Consider the following 20,587-nt stretch of genomic DNA (forward strand, 5'->3'; position numbering starts at 1 on the left):
CCTTGAACGCTTACCTAGACCTAAAGTTTTTCTGTAAGCAGGTAAGAGATAACTTTGTTCTGGTAAAATATGTCCAGGCAGAAATACATTGTACATTACTAGTAGAAAAAGTCCCTAGAGTGTTTAAATTTTTGTGTGTGCCTGTGTTTCCAATAAAAATGCTACAAGACTTGAAACTCAATTGTCACGTATTTTACACCGCATTTATAAATGATCTGTATGGAAAAACTTGGTGATTTTACTGCCAAATATTCTCCCCTTTACAGATCTTTGATTCATGTCAGATATAAATCAGAATATATCAATGCTGGTCGAAGGCATCATTAACATAATCATCCTAATCTACGGACCACCAAAGGCCATCCCTACATAGGATACAAAGTCTGTTTACAAAATATTTTGTATACACGTTGATAATTTAGTATTGGACGAACTTTTTTTGAATGAACCCTGCTCTTCATGTATAAAGACACAGAGTAACGTTCGTTAAATCATGATTTCAAAGCTTTCAATATCGATTTCAAACAGATGCTTTGAAACTCCAAATGCAAGTGTTCATTCATGTCAAACGCTCATGTGATACCAAACGGACTAGACCTTATACAGGAAAGATAAAACCTGAGAATTCCGGTAAAAAAGTTTTGAGCGGGAAATACAAATATAAGATTTTTGGTAGGAACAAAAAATAAAATAAAATAAAATCTTGCTGGTAAACACAAATAAAAGATTTTCAGGCGGAACGAATTTATAGGGTCGGTCGGTAAAGGGCAAACAAACAAAATTTTAATTTAAGCCTTACTTATAAATGGACTTAGTTTTTCTTCCAGTTAACATAACATAGAGTCTGCAGTTAAAGTTTATAAAACATTTATTAGATTCATAAACTATCCTGGATTTTTTACCAAACTTGGAAGCTTCTTTCAATCAAAAGACAGTATCGAGAGGGAAATTTTTATTGATGTTTTTCCTCATTTTTGTTGAGTCTGCGATTAACAGCAAAAGTAGGCGAGACACTGGGTTCCGTGGAACCCTTACGAATTTTTAATTTTAGTATTCTTGTGTATAATTTGGAGTTAAGTATGGCGTTCATTATCACTGAACTAGTATATATATAATTATTATTTGTATGGGGGCCAGCTGAGGGACGCCTCCGGGTGTGGGAATTTCTCGCTGCATTGAAGACCTGTTGATAACCTTCTGCTGTTGTCTGTTCTATGGTCGAGTTGTTGTCTCTTGGACACATTCCCCATTTCCATTCTCAATTTTACTTTTATTTCAAAGCTATCATCATATATGGGTCATTTTAAAAAAAAATGTGAAATTTTGAAATTGAAAAATTCAGTAAAAGTTACTTTAAAATTCAAACAACCCTTTACATAAACAAATTAAAACAAACAGTTCTTATAGAACAACATATTGAAAGATGCAATCTTAATAATGTCATACTAGAATATCTTGAAACTGCTTATTTTTATTGAATTAATCTTTTATCATTATTATATAATAAAATGACCTTTGATACCATCTTTTATAATAACATGACAACTAAAATGTTATACCTTATCAAAATTTTAAAAGTATTTACTGTAAACTTGTTAATGATCCCGACTATATGAGTATATAACCATACGGTCATGACCATACTCGTATGGTCCGGAACAGATTTATATATACATAGTATATATGTGTAATATTCATCGCTGGACGTTAAACACTTATTATCAATCAATCAAAACTAGTTTAACCAAAAAATCTCAAAATATCTCTCTCAAATGGCAGTTCTCGTCCCATATGTTTTGTTCAATGATAAAAAAAAAATATGGTTACTCAACGTCCAACATTCAAGACGATAATATGATATTATTACGTAAGTATTTCTGTATTGGCCTTGTTATTAGTCCGAGGCTTGCTGTATTGGCCTGAGGCGAAGCCGAAGGCCAATACAGCTGGCCGAGGACCAATAACAAGGCCAATACAGAAATACACGTAATAATATCTTTATTAATTAACTTACAGTGTTACAATATTTTTTTAATTTCATTTCAAAAGAGATAAATATTTTTACCTTGAAGTGGAACTATCCAAATCTCTGTTTGTTTCTTTTTATTAGATGCAGGGCCAGGTGTCTTCAGCATTTTCTCATCTGATGAATTTTTCTACCCTTTTCAGTCACTATAAAGTGTTACAACTTAAATTTAGACGCAACACATAAATAGTAATTGGAAAGGTACTGCCATTGCATGTGTTATGCAGAAACTAATTTAAAATCGATGTGTACAATCGTGAAATTATGAGGTCGTCAAGAAATGAACTTTGTGATAATCTACTCGTTCCCCAAACCTGAAATAGTTCTATCGTCTGCCTTCAAAATACCTTTTAAATGAATGTGACCGTCTTTCGCCTGATTTCAGCATGTTTAAGATAACTAAATGACAACTGCGTCTTCAAAACAACTGTTTACTTTCAGTTTGTGTTTATCATGACTGTCGATGTAAAATCTAGAGACGTTCCGAAATCCTGCACTTGTGTCAACTCGGCCAATATAGAATAACTCGGCCAATACAGAAAAAAATCTATATTGGCCGAGTTATTCTGTATTGGCCCAGTTTACACATTATATTGCATAGGCAGTTTTCATCATATTAAGTCCGATAACAGTGTAATTAATTAATAATATAATATAACGAGAACATCATATTATTATGTGAAATGATTATTTACCTTGATTTGTACTAGACACTTATACTGAGGCTAATTATTAACGTGCTAGTACACAATCAATCTGACTCCAAGCAGAACAGTCTTTGCTCTTTCCCCTTAATGCTACGTGCTTAGTTGAGAAGCCTCAAACACCTATTTTACAGTCTTTGGTTTGACCCAGACAGCCATGATTTGAACACACGATCCCTAGACAAACACGCTACTAAGTGATCACCGATAGATACGGTGTTCCATTATCATGAAATAAGTGTCTACATATGGTGAATTTATAAAAAAGCTGAATACCTGCATTACTTAAAATTTATATGAAACAATTTACAAGTGATAAATGTGCATATGGCAAAGATGATTGTTCATATCTTACGGCAATATTGCTTAGTAGGAAGATGTTGTATGATTGCCACTTTGTCAACTCTTAAAGAGACCAAATGACACAGAAAGTAACAGCTATTTGTCACAGGACGGCCTTCAACAATCACCAAAAACCCATACCGCATAAGTAGCTATTAAAGCACCGAAATGTCAAATTTAAACTATCCAAATATAGTTAGCCAGTTGCTTGTAGCATCTAAACAAAAGACTCTAACGAGCCTGTGTCACTCACCTTGGTCTATGTGCATATTAAACAAAGGACACAAATGGATTCATGACAAAAATTGTTTTTTGGTGATGTGTTTGTAGATCTTACGTTACTGAAAATTCTTGCTGCTTACAATTATCTCTATCTATAATGAACATTGCCATTAATTAAAAGCGGGTTGTTTGGCATGCCACAAAAACCAGGTTCAACCCACCATTTTTTTTCTAAAATGTCTGTACCAAGTCAGGAAAATGGCCATTGTTATATTATATTTCGTTTCTCTGTGTGTTACACAATGTGTATGTTGTGTTTCTGTTATGTGTTCTCTTATATTTGATGCGTTTCCCTCAGTTTTAGTTTGTAACCAGGATTTGTTTACTTTCTCAGTCAATTTGTGAGTTTCGAACAACGATATACTACTGTTGCCTTTATTTGGCCCAGAAGAGAAAACTGTTAAAAATTTACTTTAAAGAGCAATAACTCCTTAATAAGGGGTCACTTGACCATTTTGGTCATGTTGACTTATTTGTAGTATTTGTATTATCTATAATAACATTCAAGATAATAACCGAAAGCTGCAAACATTTCTTAAAATTAACTATTCAGAGGCAGCAACCCAACAACAAATTGCCTGATTGGCCTAGAAAATTCAGGGCAAATAGATCTGGGTCTAATGAACATTTGTATCCTCATCATATTTGCTCTAAATGGTTTCAGAGATATGAACCGAAAAACCGCATTCTACTAATTTTAGCCATGTTAGCCATTTTAGTTCACCGGCAGGGTCATCGGACACATTTAAAAAAAAAATAAATACCCTATTAATGATTGTGGACAAGGTTGGTTCAATTTGTCTCATTGTTGAAGGCCATACGGTTACCTCTTATTGTTAATTTCTGTGTCATTTTGGTCTCTTGTGGATAGTTGTCTCATTGGCAATCATACCACATCTTCTTTTTTTATATATCAGTAGTTATAGAGGAGAAGATTTTTGTAAAAGTTTAAAAAATTTGACTATAAAGGTCAATAACACTCAACTGACCATTTTTGTCATCTTGACATATTTTGCTGAACATTATTGCTGTTAACAGATTATCACTATCTTTAAAAATATTCAAGATAATAACCAAAAACGACAAAATTTCCATAAAATTACCAATTATGGGGCAGCAACCCAATAATGGGTTGTCCCATTCATCAGAAAATTTCAGAACAGATATATCTTGACCTGATTAACAATACGATCCGGCGTCAGATTTACTCTACATGCTTTGGTTTCAGAGTTGTAAGCCAAAATCTACATTTTACCCCCATGTTCAATTTTTAGCCATGGCCGCCATCTTTGTAGGTTGGCTGGGTCACTTGACACATTCTTTTCAGTTAAATACACAAATGATGATTGTGGCCAAGTTTGGTTAAATTGGCCCAGTAGTTTCAGAGGAGAAAATTTTTTGTAAAAGTTAATGGACGACAGATGACGGAAGACTAAGGACGCCAAGTGATGAGAAAAGCTCATTTGGTCCTGTGGGCCAGGTGAGCAAAAAAATGACTAAAAGTCTTTATCATCGTAATAATAAATTAATAGCACATCATCAAAAAAAGATTGACCATGCAATTTCATAATCTCTTCATGTTTGACCTTAACACCTAAAACTCAGTAGAGATTTTCATGTATTCTTAAAATGTATTCTGGTGCATTAACATATGTTAGGCTTTGAACTATTTCTCATTAGTAAAGGCCATATGGATGTCTGTAATGGCTTACATCAAAATTTACTAGTTTTTGACTATGACCCTTCTCCATAGATTGATTTTAAAGATTGACTTAAAAAAAAAACAAGTAAAAATTATATATGTTTATTTCCTGTGTGTATGATAATTGTTTGAATAACAACATTTATAAAAGTCTGTGACTGTCTTTCTGAGAATCTCTATCAGCACACAAAATACTAAGTATATTTCTTTCAAGTCAGCTTCTCTGTGTTACAGTTCCATATATTTCCATTCTACAAGAAAAAAATCATTAATTAATAGATTTATAGTATATGTCATGTATGTACTGCATTGCATATCATTTTAAATCAAAGTTTGGTATTGTCTATTTGACTTTATCAAGTTTATGAATGATCAGAATAATCATACAAAAATAAGAAAAAAACCAATTCATAATGATACATGAACAATAAAAAAAAACCCACCTATGATCAAATTCAGAACATATCAGGAGATCATGTGCAAAAATGTAGTAAAATATAACATAAATTATATTTTTTCATATCTTTGAAGCTATTACATATTGATCTTATCTCCCTTTGCAACTACAATGTACTACAGAATGTAATTTAAAAGCTAAAATTATATTTCACAAGGTATTTTAGAGCTTTGTTTAAAGAAAACTAGTTTGTAGAATGCATAGAAAAACACCATTCTAGAAGAAATAATTCAAAATCTGATATAATATATATATATTTATGTGTTTAGTAAAATAAAACATGTGTCTGTCTAAGTCTTTGATAAGTGCAATTTATAGCTAGAAACAAGCATGAGAGGAGGCCTTTAAAAAGAGCATATTTTCCGCAAATATTTAATTTTGACAAATGTAGCTTTCAATAATTTTTCTTCAACCCATTCATTTTTTCTGCTTGAAAAAAACTTTTGATAAAGGAAATGTGATATATATATATACAGTCTACACCAAAATCTTTTCTCAACTACTAGTCCAAAGACCAATAATCTGACATTGGTTCAAACAAAGTTTTGCAAAAACTTACTAGTCCATGTCTGGGGCTTCAGATATGCAGAGATATTTTTTATACATAAAATTAAGAAAGGAAATGGGGAATGTGTCAAAGCGACAACAACCAGACCATGCATAGAGCAGACAACAGCTGAAGGCCACCAATGGGTCTTCAATGTAGCAAGAAACTCCCGCACCAGGAGGCGGTGTCCAGCTGTCCCCTTAAAAAACATGTATACTAGTACAGTGATATTATTATATACATGTATGTTTATAGTGGCTCAAATCTCAAATTCTTTCCAACTTCAAATCAAGAAAAGAAAAATCACAAATTTATAGATATTTGAAGAATACACATGATTAGTGACAGATTTCAATATTGAGTTGCTATACATTTGCTATAGTTTGTCATTTTTTGCCAAAATTGAATGTAATAATATGAAGGAAAGAGTAAGATCAGCAAGTCTTAGAAAAATTGTTTATTTTCATACTTAGAATATGTTTTTTTGGTAATCTGAAGTTTGAACACACTCTCTAAATATTGACTATTTTGACAAAAATAATCAAAATTAGCTGATTTCTCATTTACAGTCATATAAAATTGCACATCAGTTTACTATCAAACCAACATTCAAGTACAAAAGTAGGGTTGTTTAACCCTACCTATATTTCTAGCATATTACAGAAATAATCCGTTTTAATGAGGACTATATTTCATGGTCTAAAATTGCCATTTCACATTATTTTATCTGTTTCAAAAGATTGCAGTATTTTACATTTATATATGACCTTAGTTTTTTGTCAAGCCTGCAACTTTTGTTGCAGAAAGCTCGACATAGGGATAGTGATCCGGCGGCGGCGGCGTTAGCTAACTCCTAAAAAGCTTTATATTTTAGAAGGTGGAAGACCTGGATGCTTCATACTTTGTATATAGATGCCTCATGTTACGAAGTTTCTGTCAGTCACATGTCCAATGTCCTTGACCTCATTTTCATGGTTCAGTGACCACTTGAAAAAAAAGTTCAGAATTTTTGTAATGTTGAATCCTCTCTTATTATAAGTAATAGGATAACTATATTTGGTATGTGCGTACCTTGCAAGGTCCTCATGCCCGTCAGACAGTTTTCACTTGACCTCGACCTCATTTCATGGATCAGTGAACAAGGTTAAGTTTTGGTGGTCAAGTCCATATCTCAGATACTATAAGCAATAGGGCTAGTATATTCGGTGTATGGAAGGACTGTTAGGTGTACATGTCCAACTGGCAGGTGTCATCTGACCTTGACCTCAATTTCATGGTTCAGTGGTTATAGTTAAGTTTTTGTGTTTTGGTCTATTTTTCCCATACTTTGTGCAATAAGTCTACTATATTTGTTGTATGGAATGATTGTAAGGTGTACATGTCTAGCGGGCAGATGTCATCTGACCTTGACCTCATTTTCATGGTTCAGTGGTCAAAGTTAAGTTTTTGAGTTTTGGTCTTTTTATCTAATATTATATGCCAAAGGTCAACTATATTTGGTGTATGGAAATATTTTATGATCTATATGTAAGTCCCGCAGGTTTTATTTGACCATGACCTCAATTTCACGGTTCATTGCACAGTGTTAAGTTTTTGTGTTTTGGTCTGTTTTTCTTAAACTATAAGTAATAGGTCAACTATATTTATTGTATGGAAGCATTATTAGCTGTACATGTCTGCCTGGCATGGTTCATCTGACCTTGATCTCATTTTCATGGTTCATTTGTCTTTGTTTAGCTATCTTGGTTTATGTTAAGTTTATGTGGCAGTTGTTAAAGCTTTATACTTAGGACTATCAACATAATATCAATGATTAGTAAAGAAGGCGAGACATTTCAGTGTGTGCACTCTTGTCATTAAATTTTATTTCTTTATACTAGAAACTTAATTTACACTTTAAATATGAATTCACTTGTCCTATTTTGACAAAAAAATGATGTTCTAATATATGTACATGTATGTATGTATGAGGGTCTGGATTGAAAAGGGGGGGGGGTCTGTTATTCTGTAAACATTTAATTTTCACCCCTTTTTTCTCTAATCTTCAAAAAATTAGCCCCTTTTTTCTCTAATCTTCAAAAAATTAACCCTGCCCTTTTTTCTCTAATTTTTCATTTTTTTTGCCCGTTATTAATTTTTTAAGGGCATTATTCTTAAATCATCTAACCCCATCCAAACCCTCATGTATACATTCAAAATTCTAATTATTTTATTTAAAACTTACCAAAAGATAAAATACTATTGAAATTAACATTTCCCACGATAAATTTTTAAAACTGCTACTTCTCACTACTCCTGCCTGTCCTGGCACATCATGTTATGACAGTGTCATGATAATCAGTTACTTAGTACAAGAAACCTAAAAAAATAATTATCTATCATCAGAATCAGCACTATATATTTTAAAATATACAGCTAGTCAACAAAAGAGGGGTACTGATCATGATTTCCCCCTGCACTCTTCTGTGTCTTTACCTTCAGCCTACACATGCAAGTCTTAAAAGGGGGGAAATTGAAGACAAGGACACCAAAATAGCATAAATTCAACAAAAACACAAAAATAAAAATAGATAATCATATAATATATGGTTAGTGGAATATAACAGTATTATATATGCCTGGTTTTCTGTAAACTAGCCATTAGTAGCTAGATGATCCAACCAATAAATGGAATGTACATGTACATTTTGTGTACATTGTAAAAAAAAAAGGGTGATTATGCATTGTACTTGTACATTTTTGTAAATTAAAATACATGATTCTGGCATTTGAACATAACTATTAGTATTTGCAGCCTATTTATTATCTATCTATCTTCCTTTTAAGGAGTGGACACATTCTTGAGTGTTACTGATATATACTCCAGCTTATAAATGTTTAATTGTTTAGAAATTATAGACACAGAGAAAAATATATAATTAGTTTTCAAAACCTGTGTCAGAAGTAGATTTTTTCTTTTCATGACATACATGTACAAATAAATAATGACACCATAATTTCATGGGCAACCTTTGATTGCTAGCTCATTTGATTCATAATCATCATAAATCATGCAACCGGCTTCAACAGTTTTAACAACAACAAAAAACATTTAGGGGGCTTCAAAGTCTCAAACAAACAAACAAAAACACCTACATGTAAAGAAAAGTAAAGTCTTGAACAAAAGACATCTACATGTAGAGGACTGTCTTAATAAACATGAGGGTAACAAAGTCTTCAACAACAGACATCTAGAGGGCAATGCACAGCATTAAAAAAAAATCAAGGTAAAATTGAGAAATGGGGAATGTGTCAAAGAGACAACAACAACAGACCAATACAAGGGTGATAATGGGGGTACCTTCATGACGAATCACAGTAAAATGTCTTGCCAAATGAAGTTTACGGTAATGTTTGGTGTATGACGATAAAATGTAAACTTTCTTTTAGACAACAGTCGAATGATTATGACGATAATTATTTGAGACCTCTGACGAATCATGGTAAAATTTTAATCAACTTGACAATTACGGTAGCGGAAAATGACCGTTTGAGGCCTGAAGGTAAAGGGCATTACTACCCTCCTATACCATATGTTGAGTTCTAGATCAACCTGAGTCTTAAAAGTTGTGAATCAAATAGAAACAAACCTGCTATTCACCATGTTCACGTGAACTCTTTTCTCAGAATAAAAAAAGACAATAAAAATCTGACATTCCTCAATAACTGATTAGGGACTAGCAAATGAAAATGTGATAGAATTGAGCTAGTTTATATAACATCAGGGGGTTACTTGACCTTTAATCAGAATATGGTGACTTTTTTAGTGTGTGGAGGTATTGTCTATGTATCAGAGTCAAAGGTCACAGAGATTAGAACACCTAACTGGCCGTCACCCTATCCTGTTGGAACAAAGTGTACCTGGTTGATTAAGGTAAATGTTGTGAATTATATACCTTACGTCGTAACTACAATCCCATTCCCTTTCATGAATGTTACCTACCGAATTAGACTATTTACCAGATTTGTTATAACATGAGCAACACGACGGGTGCCACATATGGAGCAGGATCTGCTTTCCCTTCCGGAGCACTTGAGATCACCCCTAGTAGGGGTTCTTGTTGCTTATTCTTTAGTTTTCTATGTTGTGTCATGTGTACTATTGTTTGTCTGTTTGTCTTTTTCATTTTTAGCCATGGCGTTGTCAGTTTATTTTCGATTTATGAGTTTGACTGTCCCTCTTGTATCTTTCGTCCCTCTTTTATAGTTTTACAATATGATATAAAAGGATATAAAGCTAAGGTCATCCCAATCAGGATAAAAAAAGTGTGACAAATGGAGTAAACAAAAGCAAAAGTCAGAGAATTCCAGCCAACACAATGGCCAAACTTAAAAGATATAAACAAAACAAGTATACTCTCAGAAACTAAAAGATTGAAAAACCTTAGCTGAACAAAAAACTGAAATTGTATTTAGTAAATCAAATGCATACCATGCACACCTAAATATAATATGGTATATCAAAGGCATACTATAGCTGTTGATGCTTGTTTCTCTCTTATGATGGTAGAGTTCTGCAAGACTCCTGCTTTTTTCCGATACCACTGTTTTAAATAAATATCACTAAAATAAACACTGCATTTATGAAATTTTCTATTTTACAATATATTTGGAAAGCACAATTAATTGTACAATTACTATGAAATATATATAGTCTCTACATTGTTGCTTTTAACCAATCAAATTCTTAGAAATATATAGGTTAGGTAATATTTAAATTCAGGCTCCAGCTGAAATGTATGTAAAGTTAACAGAAGATGAGCTTTCCCTTCCATACAACACTCTCAACAGATGCTACCATTGGATGGAAGTAAGGTATAATCTGATTGGTCAACTTGGTGTCAAGATTTGTGGTGAGGCTAAAAACAGGATCTGGACTACAACCTCATCAGGTGAATCTAACTTGATGATGGTCAGATTTGATGCTAAATTTGCGGAAGACAGGGATCCATGGCAAGGATTCAAAATAAGTGCCACAGCTTTTAACAAAGGTAAGAAGAAAATGTGGATTCATTTATTTTCATTGGTACCAATTTTTGTGGAATAAGTAAAAGTTGTATTTTGGGGGATATTTGGTTTCATGGTTTGGCCAAATTCTGCAAATAGCCCTATAGAAAAGTCGTTGTTGGTCATTGCATTTTGTGGTTCACCTGTACCCATGAAATCCACGAAATTTGGTAACCAACAAATAATAATGAATCCACAGTATTTTAATAATGACCAAATGGATGTTACGGCACCTTGAACTTTTTGATTGTCAATAATCTTTACCATGTAATATGTGTTTGTTTGTTGTCCTTGTTTTAAATGCTACTTGCAGCACTCTTTGCTTGTATTACCATGAAGAACTATTTGAAGTACAACAATTTTTACAATCACTGAGAACTGGTTAGAAAACTGGTTTACATGTATTATGAACTTATTGCATGTTTTATCTTTACCATGTTATACAGTCAGGGGCATTACTTAAACAAGTAACAATTAAAATTACCTATACAAGTAATGTTGAAAACGAGGCTATTTTAAATATAACTTATATAAGTAACTTTTCTGAATAATATTTTTATAGGTGTCCAATAATACACATTTTACTAACTTTAACAAATTTTCATAGTCATCTGGTTATTTTTCCCATGAAATATAAAATCTAATTCTTCTGAAACACTTATTAACTTTCTGACGCACTTATCTTTCATACCGACGCTTCTTGGTCAAAGATTGGTCTTTTGGGACTATTAAATTATCATTTTCCTCCAAAATCTTGAAGGTAGACTGATATAAATAGATAGATACTTGATAATTAATTAAGACTTGAAGTTATCTATAATTTGTAATCAAAATCAATCACATATGTTCCTAAAATAAGTGTAATTCCTAATTGTTTTCAAAAATGTATAAAATAACTTATTCAAGTCATATTTTTGTCATTATTTTTAGATTAACCCTTTATTTCTATACTCCTTTCAAATCGATTAAATTCTTTGTTTTATGATATAAAGTGATGTAAAAATTCATGAAAACTACATTTAGTCAATGTTTCTATTAAAAATTAAAATAACTCTGTTAAGTAATTTTATTATTTTTTTTAAACAAAAATTACTTATATAAGTAACTTAAAAACATTACTTGTTTAAGTAATGCCCCTGACTGTTATAATGCCTTAAACTCTTTGCATATTAATCATCTTGACCGTGTCATAGCTTTAAGAATATCAATAACCTGTACCATGGAAGAACACTGACAAGAGTTTGAAAATATCCTGCACGACCAAATGGATGACCAAGGTGACCAAATTTCTACACCCAAGTGACATGTAATGGTAGTTTATTACTAGCCTTTATAACACTTGAGTTAACCCTGCATTTGAAAGGTATGTTTGATTCATATCTTCATTGACTAGGATGGTCAGTGGGGTCTCTCTGGACATTTGGACTTTCTCATCTTATACAAAATATAATTGTGTGAGTATTGATCAAGGCATGATGTCATATTGGTACATATTCTCATAATTCTATTTACAGATTCAACTCCGACAACTCTACCAAGTGATTCAACTCCGACAACTCTACTGACAACACTACCAAGTGATTCAACTCCGACAACTCTACTGACAACTCTACCAGGGGATTCAACTCCGACAACTGTACCGACAACTCTACCAAGTGATTCAACTCGGACAACTCTACCAACAACTCTACCAAGTGATTCAACTCCAACAACCCTACCAAGTGAACCTTTGACCTGTACTTTTGAAACTGGCTCAGATTGCTTTCTGATGAATGACCCAAATGCAAAACTTACATGGAAACAACAGAGAGTAAGTCAGAAAACATTATTTTGTGAATAAATTATAAACCGTTTTGCATTACAAAAAATGTCAATGTTTTTTATGTTTTATGTTTTAATTTTTTTCAGAATGAAATGCATTGTGGGTAACATTTTCATAAGCTAACTCAAAAGTATTGTGATTGGTTAATAGAATACACAACAATGGAATAAGGACAACCAATGGTGTTGTTTTATTTCTTTTAAAATAAACCTTCAAAAAATACCTATAATCTTTTAGATTCTGAAACCTAATAATTTGTATGTCAGTTATGAGGACACAAAAAAATACATATTTTTGATATTTGAATTCAACTTTTTTAGCTCAGCTTTTCCCATCACTTTGCGTCCGTTTTCCAGTGTCTGTCGTCCGTCGTCGTTAACTTTTACAAAAATCTTCTCCTCTAAAACTACTGGGCCAAATTAAACCAAACTTGGCCACAATCATCATTGGGGTATCTAGTTTAAAAAATTGTCCCGTGACCCGGCCAAGTAACCAAGATGGCTGCCATGGCTATAAATAGAACATAGGGGGTAAAGTGCAGTTTTTGGCTTATAACTCAAAAAACAAAGCATTTAGAGCAAATCTGACAATGGGGGTAAAATTGTTAATCAGGTCAAGATCTATCTGCCCTGAAATTTTCAGATGAAATTAATCCACTATTTAACAATTTTCATAAAATTTGTAAATTTTTACTAACATTTTCCACTGAAACTACTAGGCCAAGTATATTATAGATAGAGATAATTGTAAGCAGCAAGAATGTTCAGTAAAGTAAGATGTACAAACACATCACCATCACCAAAACACAATTTTGTCATGAATCCATCTGCTTTCTTTGTTTAATATTCACATAGACCAAGGTGAGCGACACAGGCTCTTTAGAGCCTCTAGTTAACTTTAATTTACAGTCTTTAGACCATATTTTTATAAGTTTTGATATTACTCATTGTTAATTAGGTTCTGAAATTTTTCATTTTATTCTGGATTCTTTTAACCCATACAGACCCTCATAAATTGTATTCTGAATTAACATACTAGGTTTATCATATGTCTAATTAACAGTTTTTGAAATATTTATTTTGACAAACATCAAATTGAAACATTATTGATTTCATTTAGTTTTGACATGCAATCATTGAAATAAAAAGTTATTGATTTCATTTAGTTTTGACAAATATCAAAATAAGAGTTTATTGATTTCAATTTTCAAAAATACATAATTTTAATTTTTGAATTCATCTTTATTTAAACCTTATACAGTCTTTAGACCAGATTTTAATAAGTTTTGATATAACTAATTGTTAAAGAGGTTCCTAAATTTTTGATAAATGATTTTGCCTTTTATTTTTGTTATTTTTTTGCATTTTATTTTGGATTCTTTTAACCCATACAGACCCTCATAAATTGTATTTGATATCATCTAACATGTGTTTATGACTTGACAGTTTTTGAAATATTTATTTTGACAAACATCAAATAAAACTTTTATTGATTTCAGTTTTCAACACCTACACCAGGAACTGGACCCTACAGAGCAAAAGAGGGTCAATATTACTCCTACATGGAATCTTCCCACCCAGCTGGTATACAGGTCAAGAGCTCACTGCTACATTTGTGATGAGAAATGAAATATCAGAAGGTATGCAAGTTTTGTGAAGTCTATAAACAATTGTCTTCTTCTTTGGAAAAGAGAAGGAATAATGATTGTGAGAAATATAGAATCCACAACAACAACAAGTGTATTATGATATTTCTCCACTCGAGACAATTAAATTTTAAAATTTAAAGAAAGAGGCTAGAGGAGCTTTTAAATAATTAAAATTTAACTGTTGAGAATCTGTTTCTCTTATGATTTTTATCTTCCCTTTTCAAAGATTTTAGGAAAGTTGTGTACTTTAACGTAACGTCATCAGACATGGTCGCCTATTTTCATGACGTTACAATAAGAAAATTCAGAAGAAAACAAGAAAATTTTAAATCACAATTAAATTTCAACCAATCATTTGCTGAGAACAGATTTTTCACTAGTGAGGAGAATTATTTTTCTCACACTGGTCAGGAAATGTGAAAATAGCACAGAAATTAGAGAAAGGAGCTGTTACATTTGGGTAAAGAAAGGCATGTACACTTCATATCACTAATATTTCATAACTATATTATATTCTCGTTAAAACTAAAAAATGATGGAATTTAAAATACATGTATAACAAGTTTAGTCTTGATTTCTTTTAAGTTTTCACCTTAACAACCAAAACAGGTCAACATTGATTTGTTTTCAATTTACAATGTTTTCTTGATTTAAATCATTTTAGGTTGTATTATATATATTCAAGTTAGATTTGTTTATTATTTAAGTTAAAATATACATTATATGTGAAGACATCTTTCAGGGATTTTATTTTTTTAGTCAAATTATTTAATTTGGTGTTTCCAGCACAAATTTTGTACTCGAAGTACTGAGTAGAGTTTTATATTGGAGGACAAAGATCCCACTCTACACATTTCACAATTTTATTTTAATTTCACAGCCCAACCTAGGTGTTTGTCATTCTACTATAGTATGCATGGGGCGACAATGGGTTCGTTAGAAGTTTACCGGAAAGGGACAGGAATTCCAAAGGATCTTATCTTTATAAAAGAAGGAGAACAGGGAAACCAATGGAAGCTTGCCAAGATATCAATACAACCTGTTCCTGGTCTACAGGTGAGCAAGAAAGGGTAACAGTACAATACATTACTATTACCATCTTATGGGTAAGGGTAAAATTACAGTCATATTCATGGAGGTAGTGATTTCTATAGCTTATTAGGGTCTTCGGTGGCTGAGTGGTCTAAGTAGTAACTACTGTTATCACTAGCCAGTCAACACTGAGGGTGTGAGTTTGAACCCTGTCTTGAAGATGAACTTGACTCTAATCTTAATTGTCCAAGAATTATCAGTTTTCCTATCAGAGGTCTGTGGTTTTCTCCAGCTCCCTACACCAATAGAAACTTAATTGCCGACACAAAATAGCCCAAAAGCGGTGCTTAAAAGTGGCATTAAAACACCAAAAATCAAAATCAATCTATAGCTTATTACAAAGCATATGTTGTTGATTGTCACATTGTAGATATTATTAATTATACACAGCTGAGATGTGGTTTGATTGCTGACGAAACAAATTAAATCTGACAGAGATCAGGCCTTGAAGTCATAAAACTTTAGAGTCAGTTTTTTGTACTCATATTAAAAAATCAACCAATCAAAATGTTTGATTTCATGTTTCGAGCATGATTTTTGTGCTCCAAGTACTGAGCAAAGTTTTATGACTTCAAGCCCAGGTGTGAGAGTAAAATAGTAGAATTGATTTTTGAGGAGGGTGGCAAGAGATATGGAATATAGATTTTTTTTTTAGATCATGACAGAAGAAACACATGTATTTGATACTGAATAGTGTGTTGGTATTGGTTTTTTTTAAATATAAAAAATGTATTTTCTATGTATTTTGACTCCAGTGTACATAAAATTTACACCTAAAATTTAAATTTTTAAATCAGATTTGGGGGAATTTTCTCATAAAAGCATTGACTTTTGTCATTTCTGCTTTGATTTGAAAGAAAACTTACTTTAATGTTAAGACTCACGTTCTTTCTTCAAATTTTAGGTATATATTGAAGCAGTTCGAGGGTCAACACATCTTAGTGATATTGGAATTGATGATGTCAGACTAACTCCTGGATACTGCAGTAAGTCAAATTTGTATTATAGAGGCCCCTCATGGGGGTGACCAAGTAATCACATAATCACAAATGTTTTGCCAGTATAATCACATAATCATTAAGTATTTTTTAAACAAGATTATATATATATATATATATATATATATATATATATATATATATACAGTCGATTCCACTTAATTGCATACTGCTTAATAGCATAATTCGGTCAATTGCATAGTTTTCTCCTGCACAAAACCATTTCCCATTCATCTAATGTTAAATTGTCCGGTTATATGCATAGTTCTACAAGTGGCTTTTCGGTTTATTGCATAAAAAATTATTGCCGTCTAGATATGCTTAGTTAAAACTGATTCGATTTTTGACCGGAAACGGCAATTTTGTAAGTATATTTTTCTTGAATGCATTCTTATTTTTGTTATTATTTCATATTTACTTTTGTGTTATTTAAATAAAGTTTTAAAGCAGTTTCTTTCGTGTTTGTATTATGGAATTTGATTTAAAAATAAACCTCGATGTAAAGTTTCCCATGTTCTATTTTAAGCCTCAAGGTCATAAAAATGTCAAACAGATAATTGTTGTAAAAACACTGACCATTCTATCTCAAAGGGTGTTAATAATTTATTGGATTTAAACAATTGTCCATAGATTATTCATGGATTTCCTTTACTGATCTGTTCTATCGATGTTATTTGACTCTGTCATTTGGCATTTTGGATATAAGCATACTCCGCTTTATTGCATAATTTTGTCTGACAAATAGGCTATGCAAATAACCGGAATCAAATAAACAATAATACAGTCCTTGATTATCAAATATTCAAATAGTCATAAAAAATTTGATCTGGTTAAAAATAATCACTATGAAAACGGTCAGGTAATTACATAATCAAAAACCCCATGAGGAGGCTCGTAATATAGATTGCAGTTCAAAGTTTTTTTTTATGCACCACCTACGATAGTAGAGGGACATTATGTTTTCTGGTCTGTTTGTCTGTTCTGTTGTTCATTCTTTCGTTTGTCCTTTCCTCCGTCTGTTTGGGTTAAAGTTTTTGGTCAAATTATTTTTTGATGAAAATGAAGTCCAATCAACTTGAAACTTAGTAGACATGTGACTTATGATATGACCTTCCTGTTTTAATGTCAGACATCCCTGTACTATGGGACATACACATTCTTGTTTATTATAAAGGAGTAGGTCCAGTAAGACCCCTTTTTGGCCCCAAAATATAGCAGTTTTACAAAATTGTTAAAATGTAAAATGTTAGTTATTTATTGGACAGTATAATGCTTCTGCTACATAAGTATGGGCTGGTTTTGACAATACAATGCACATATATCAGGTACTAGCACCATTAAGTCATGCTAAATTACTGAAATCTTCACAATTTTAGCATTTTAGTTAAATTTTAGACCGTTTCCGTGTTAAACGAAAGTGGCCGCATTCGTGTTCATCCTTAATATTGAAACGAAAGTTGTATTTGATGATAATACATAACATATATAAAGGTTGAGGATGAACACGGATGTGACCACTTTCATTTTTGACAAAAACCATCCGAAAAGTGACATTTTTCGGCATATTTGGTAGATTTTTCATATTTGAGCTTGAATCAGATAGTTTTTAATGATTTAATTCGTTAAAATCTTTAAAATAAACTAAATGAATCAAATGAGACAGGCACTTAAGTGTTTAAAAAGTTGTCAAAATCTTTCGTCAGATGAACCTGAAATTTGAGGCCAAAATCGGTCCTTACCGGACCTACTCCTTAGGCCATTAATTTTATTGTATGATTTGTTTAACACTTTTCATTGCAAACTATACAATATATTTTTTTTCTGATTGTTGAAGGCTGTAAAATTGCCATTAACACAGCCTACATTCATTTCATTTAAACTCTGATGAATAGTTGTTACAATGGCAATCATGTTATATATGTCATTATACTTATAATAGATTAAAGACAGTACGTGGACACTGTGATTTCTCTTCTGTGTGTCTTTCCTTTATCTGTCTGTCGGGTGATACATTAATGATTTTGATGAGCATTATAGGTAACTTTGAGAAAAATATCAAACAAAAATCAGACCAGACATGGCAGGGCTTTTAAAATATGCATTTTCTATCCCTCACAACAAAAAAAGACACTAAGCACAGATCTGAGAGTACTAACAGTTATTGACAACTACTTCAAAGCAATAACAACTGATAAACAAAGTTATGTATCTTAGACTGTTCATTATGATGTATATAGCTAAAGGAAGATGTGGTATGAGTGCTAATGAGACAACTCTCCATCCAATTATATATTTATAAATTAAATCATTATAGGTCAATGAAGGGCCTTCAACACAAGCCTTGGCCTACACGGAACAACAAGCTATAAAAATTACTAGTGAAAATTTTAAATCAAATATACACCTTCAGACCTAATGAGCTAGTCGTTCCCTGTTCACCTTGAGGGTTCAAACCATGGCCTGATCAAACTTAAGACTTCAAAACTTGAAGTTCCTTGTGGCATTATTGATCCAGTAAGAGCAAAGCCCGGTCGGCTTGAATACTTTTTAACAAAATTTTTCAATAATACTCACAAAAACTAAAAACTTGATATAATATAAGCATTGCATATTTTTATGCAAGTCTATTCCTTAAGATTAACACTCATGTGGCCACAATATCACATGCTAGTATTACCAATGTTATTTCAACTGATCAGGCGGATCTAATGTTTTAATTTGCATAAGGACTGAGTCTTTTTGAAGATGTGTGTGATAAGGATGATTGCCGTTATAATTATTACTGATTTCTAATCACCTATCAGTGTCATCAAAGGAATTTACACTATAGTGCCTAACAAGATTTTGTGAGGTAGACGAAATTGACTTTAAAACGATCGTATTGACTTTTGATGTGCAGAAATAGGCAGATCGGACATATTTTGACTTTAGTTACTTACTTTTTAAGTTTGGGATTAATTGTAATCAACATATTCCAATGAGACTGACAAATGCTTTTTTTTATTATGATAAATAATAATTTTACCTGCCGTAGTCGTGCGTAAAATATATTTCGGTATTTCTCTTACGAAAATGACTTGTTTAATGGAACAAAACGTATTATTTGTAAACTTTCTCTTTACTTTTCACAATAGGCTTTTAAAAAATAACCTTTCAACTGTATATTCCGAAAATTTTGTGAAAATCGAATAAGTGGCAATTCTTACCTTTCATACCTTAACTTTCATTGATAAAACATAATATTGACTCGTCCAGTGTCCAGTTTGAAGGTCATTTTAGTTACCGTACACATTCATGCACGTTCTAATTAATCAATAGTTATGTATGAAAAGCATAAACAAGTTTGAAGGTAAACTAATAACAACTTAATCCAATCAAATTGCCTACGATTCAATAACAATGACCAGTCTACATCATAAAAATGTATAGGGGTAAACTGGGTAGGGAGAAAATGTCAGATATATTAAGTTCATTATTTTGCAATAACGAGTAAAAATTTGTTAACCAATAGATTTGTTATAATTTCATAAACATGTCGTTATGTATTGGTATAGTTTTTGGATCTTTCATTAGCGTAAATAAGGCTGTAGAAAGTTTGGCCTTCAAAAGTCAACATAATCATTGACTTTATAAAGAAAATTCGCCTTTTTAAAACATTGAATGTTTCACAAATAATACGCGACAACAAAGCAAAATCATTTCTTAAAACACTGCAAAAAAATAATTCTGATTGATGCAGTGGTATTGTCATAAATTGCACTGGAGTGAACAGTGGTACATCAAACGTCGAATTCCCTCACACAATGTTATCACACACTATACAATGACTGGACACTTCATCATGTTCATTGATGAGTTTATCCTAAAACACCTATCTATAGATGGACTGGTTTTTTGTGAGCGAAACTGGTTAAACTCCGC

The 20,587-nt window shown here is 32.0% G+C and overlaps 1 protein-coding gene and 1 long non-coding RNA gene across 2 annotated transcripts; one reads left to right on the plus strand and one right to left on the minus strand.

The window, feature by feature from the left end:
- Nucleotides 1–5,142: 5,142 nt before the first annotated feature.
- LOC143051023 (uncharacterized) lies at nt 5,143–9,120 on the minus strand. The gene is made up of 2 exons (XR_012970546.1): nt 8,285–9,120; nt 5,143–5,307 (listed from the first exon to the last, which is right to left on the minus strand). It is a non-coding gene; the product is annotated as an uncharacterized LOC143051023 (long non-coding RNA).
- A 750-nt stretch (nt 9,121–9,870) lies between these two features.
- Nucleotides 9,871–15,592, plus strand: LOC143051024 (uncharacterized). The gene is made up of 5 exons (XM_076224097.1): nt 9,871–9,973; nt 10,823–11,090; nt 12,621–12,916; nt 14,427–14,567; nt 15,457–15,592. Exons 2-4 carry the CDS (start codon nt 10,835–10,837, stop codon nt 14,544–14,546), a joined length of 672 nt encoding a protein of 223 aa, XP_076080212.1. The 5' UTR covers nt 9,871–9,973; nt 10,823–10,834; the 3' UTR covers nt 14,547–14,567; nt 15,457–15,592.
- The last annotated feature ends 4,995 nt before the right edge of the window (nt 15,593–20,587 follow it).

This window comes from Mytilus galloprovincialis, chromosome 11 (assembly GCF_965363235.1).
Source record: "Mytilus galloprovincialis chromosome 11, xbMytGall1.hap1.1, whole genome shotgun sequence".
NCBI classification, from domain to species: Eukaryota; Metazoa; Mollusca; class Bivalvia; order Mytilida; family Mytilidae; genus Mytilus; species Mytilus galloprovincialis.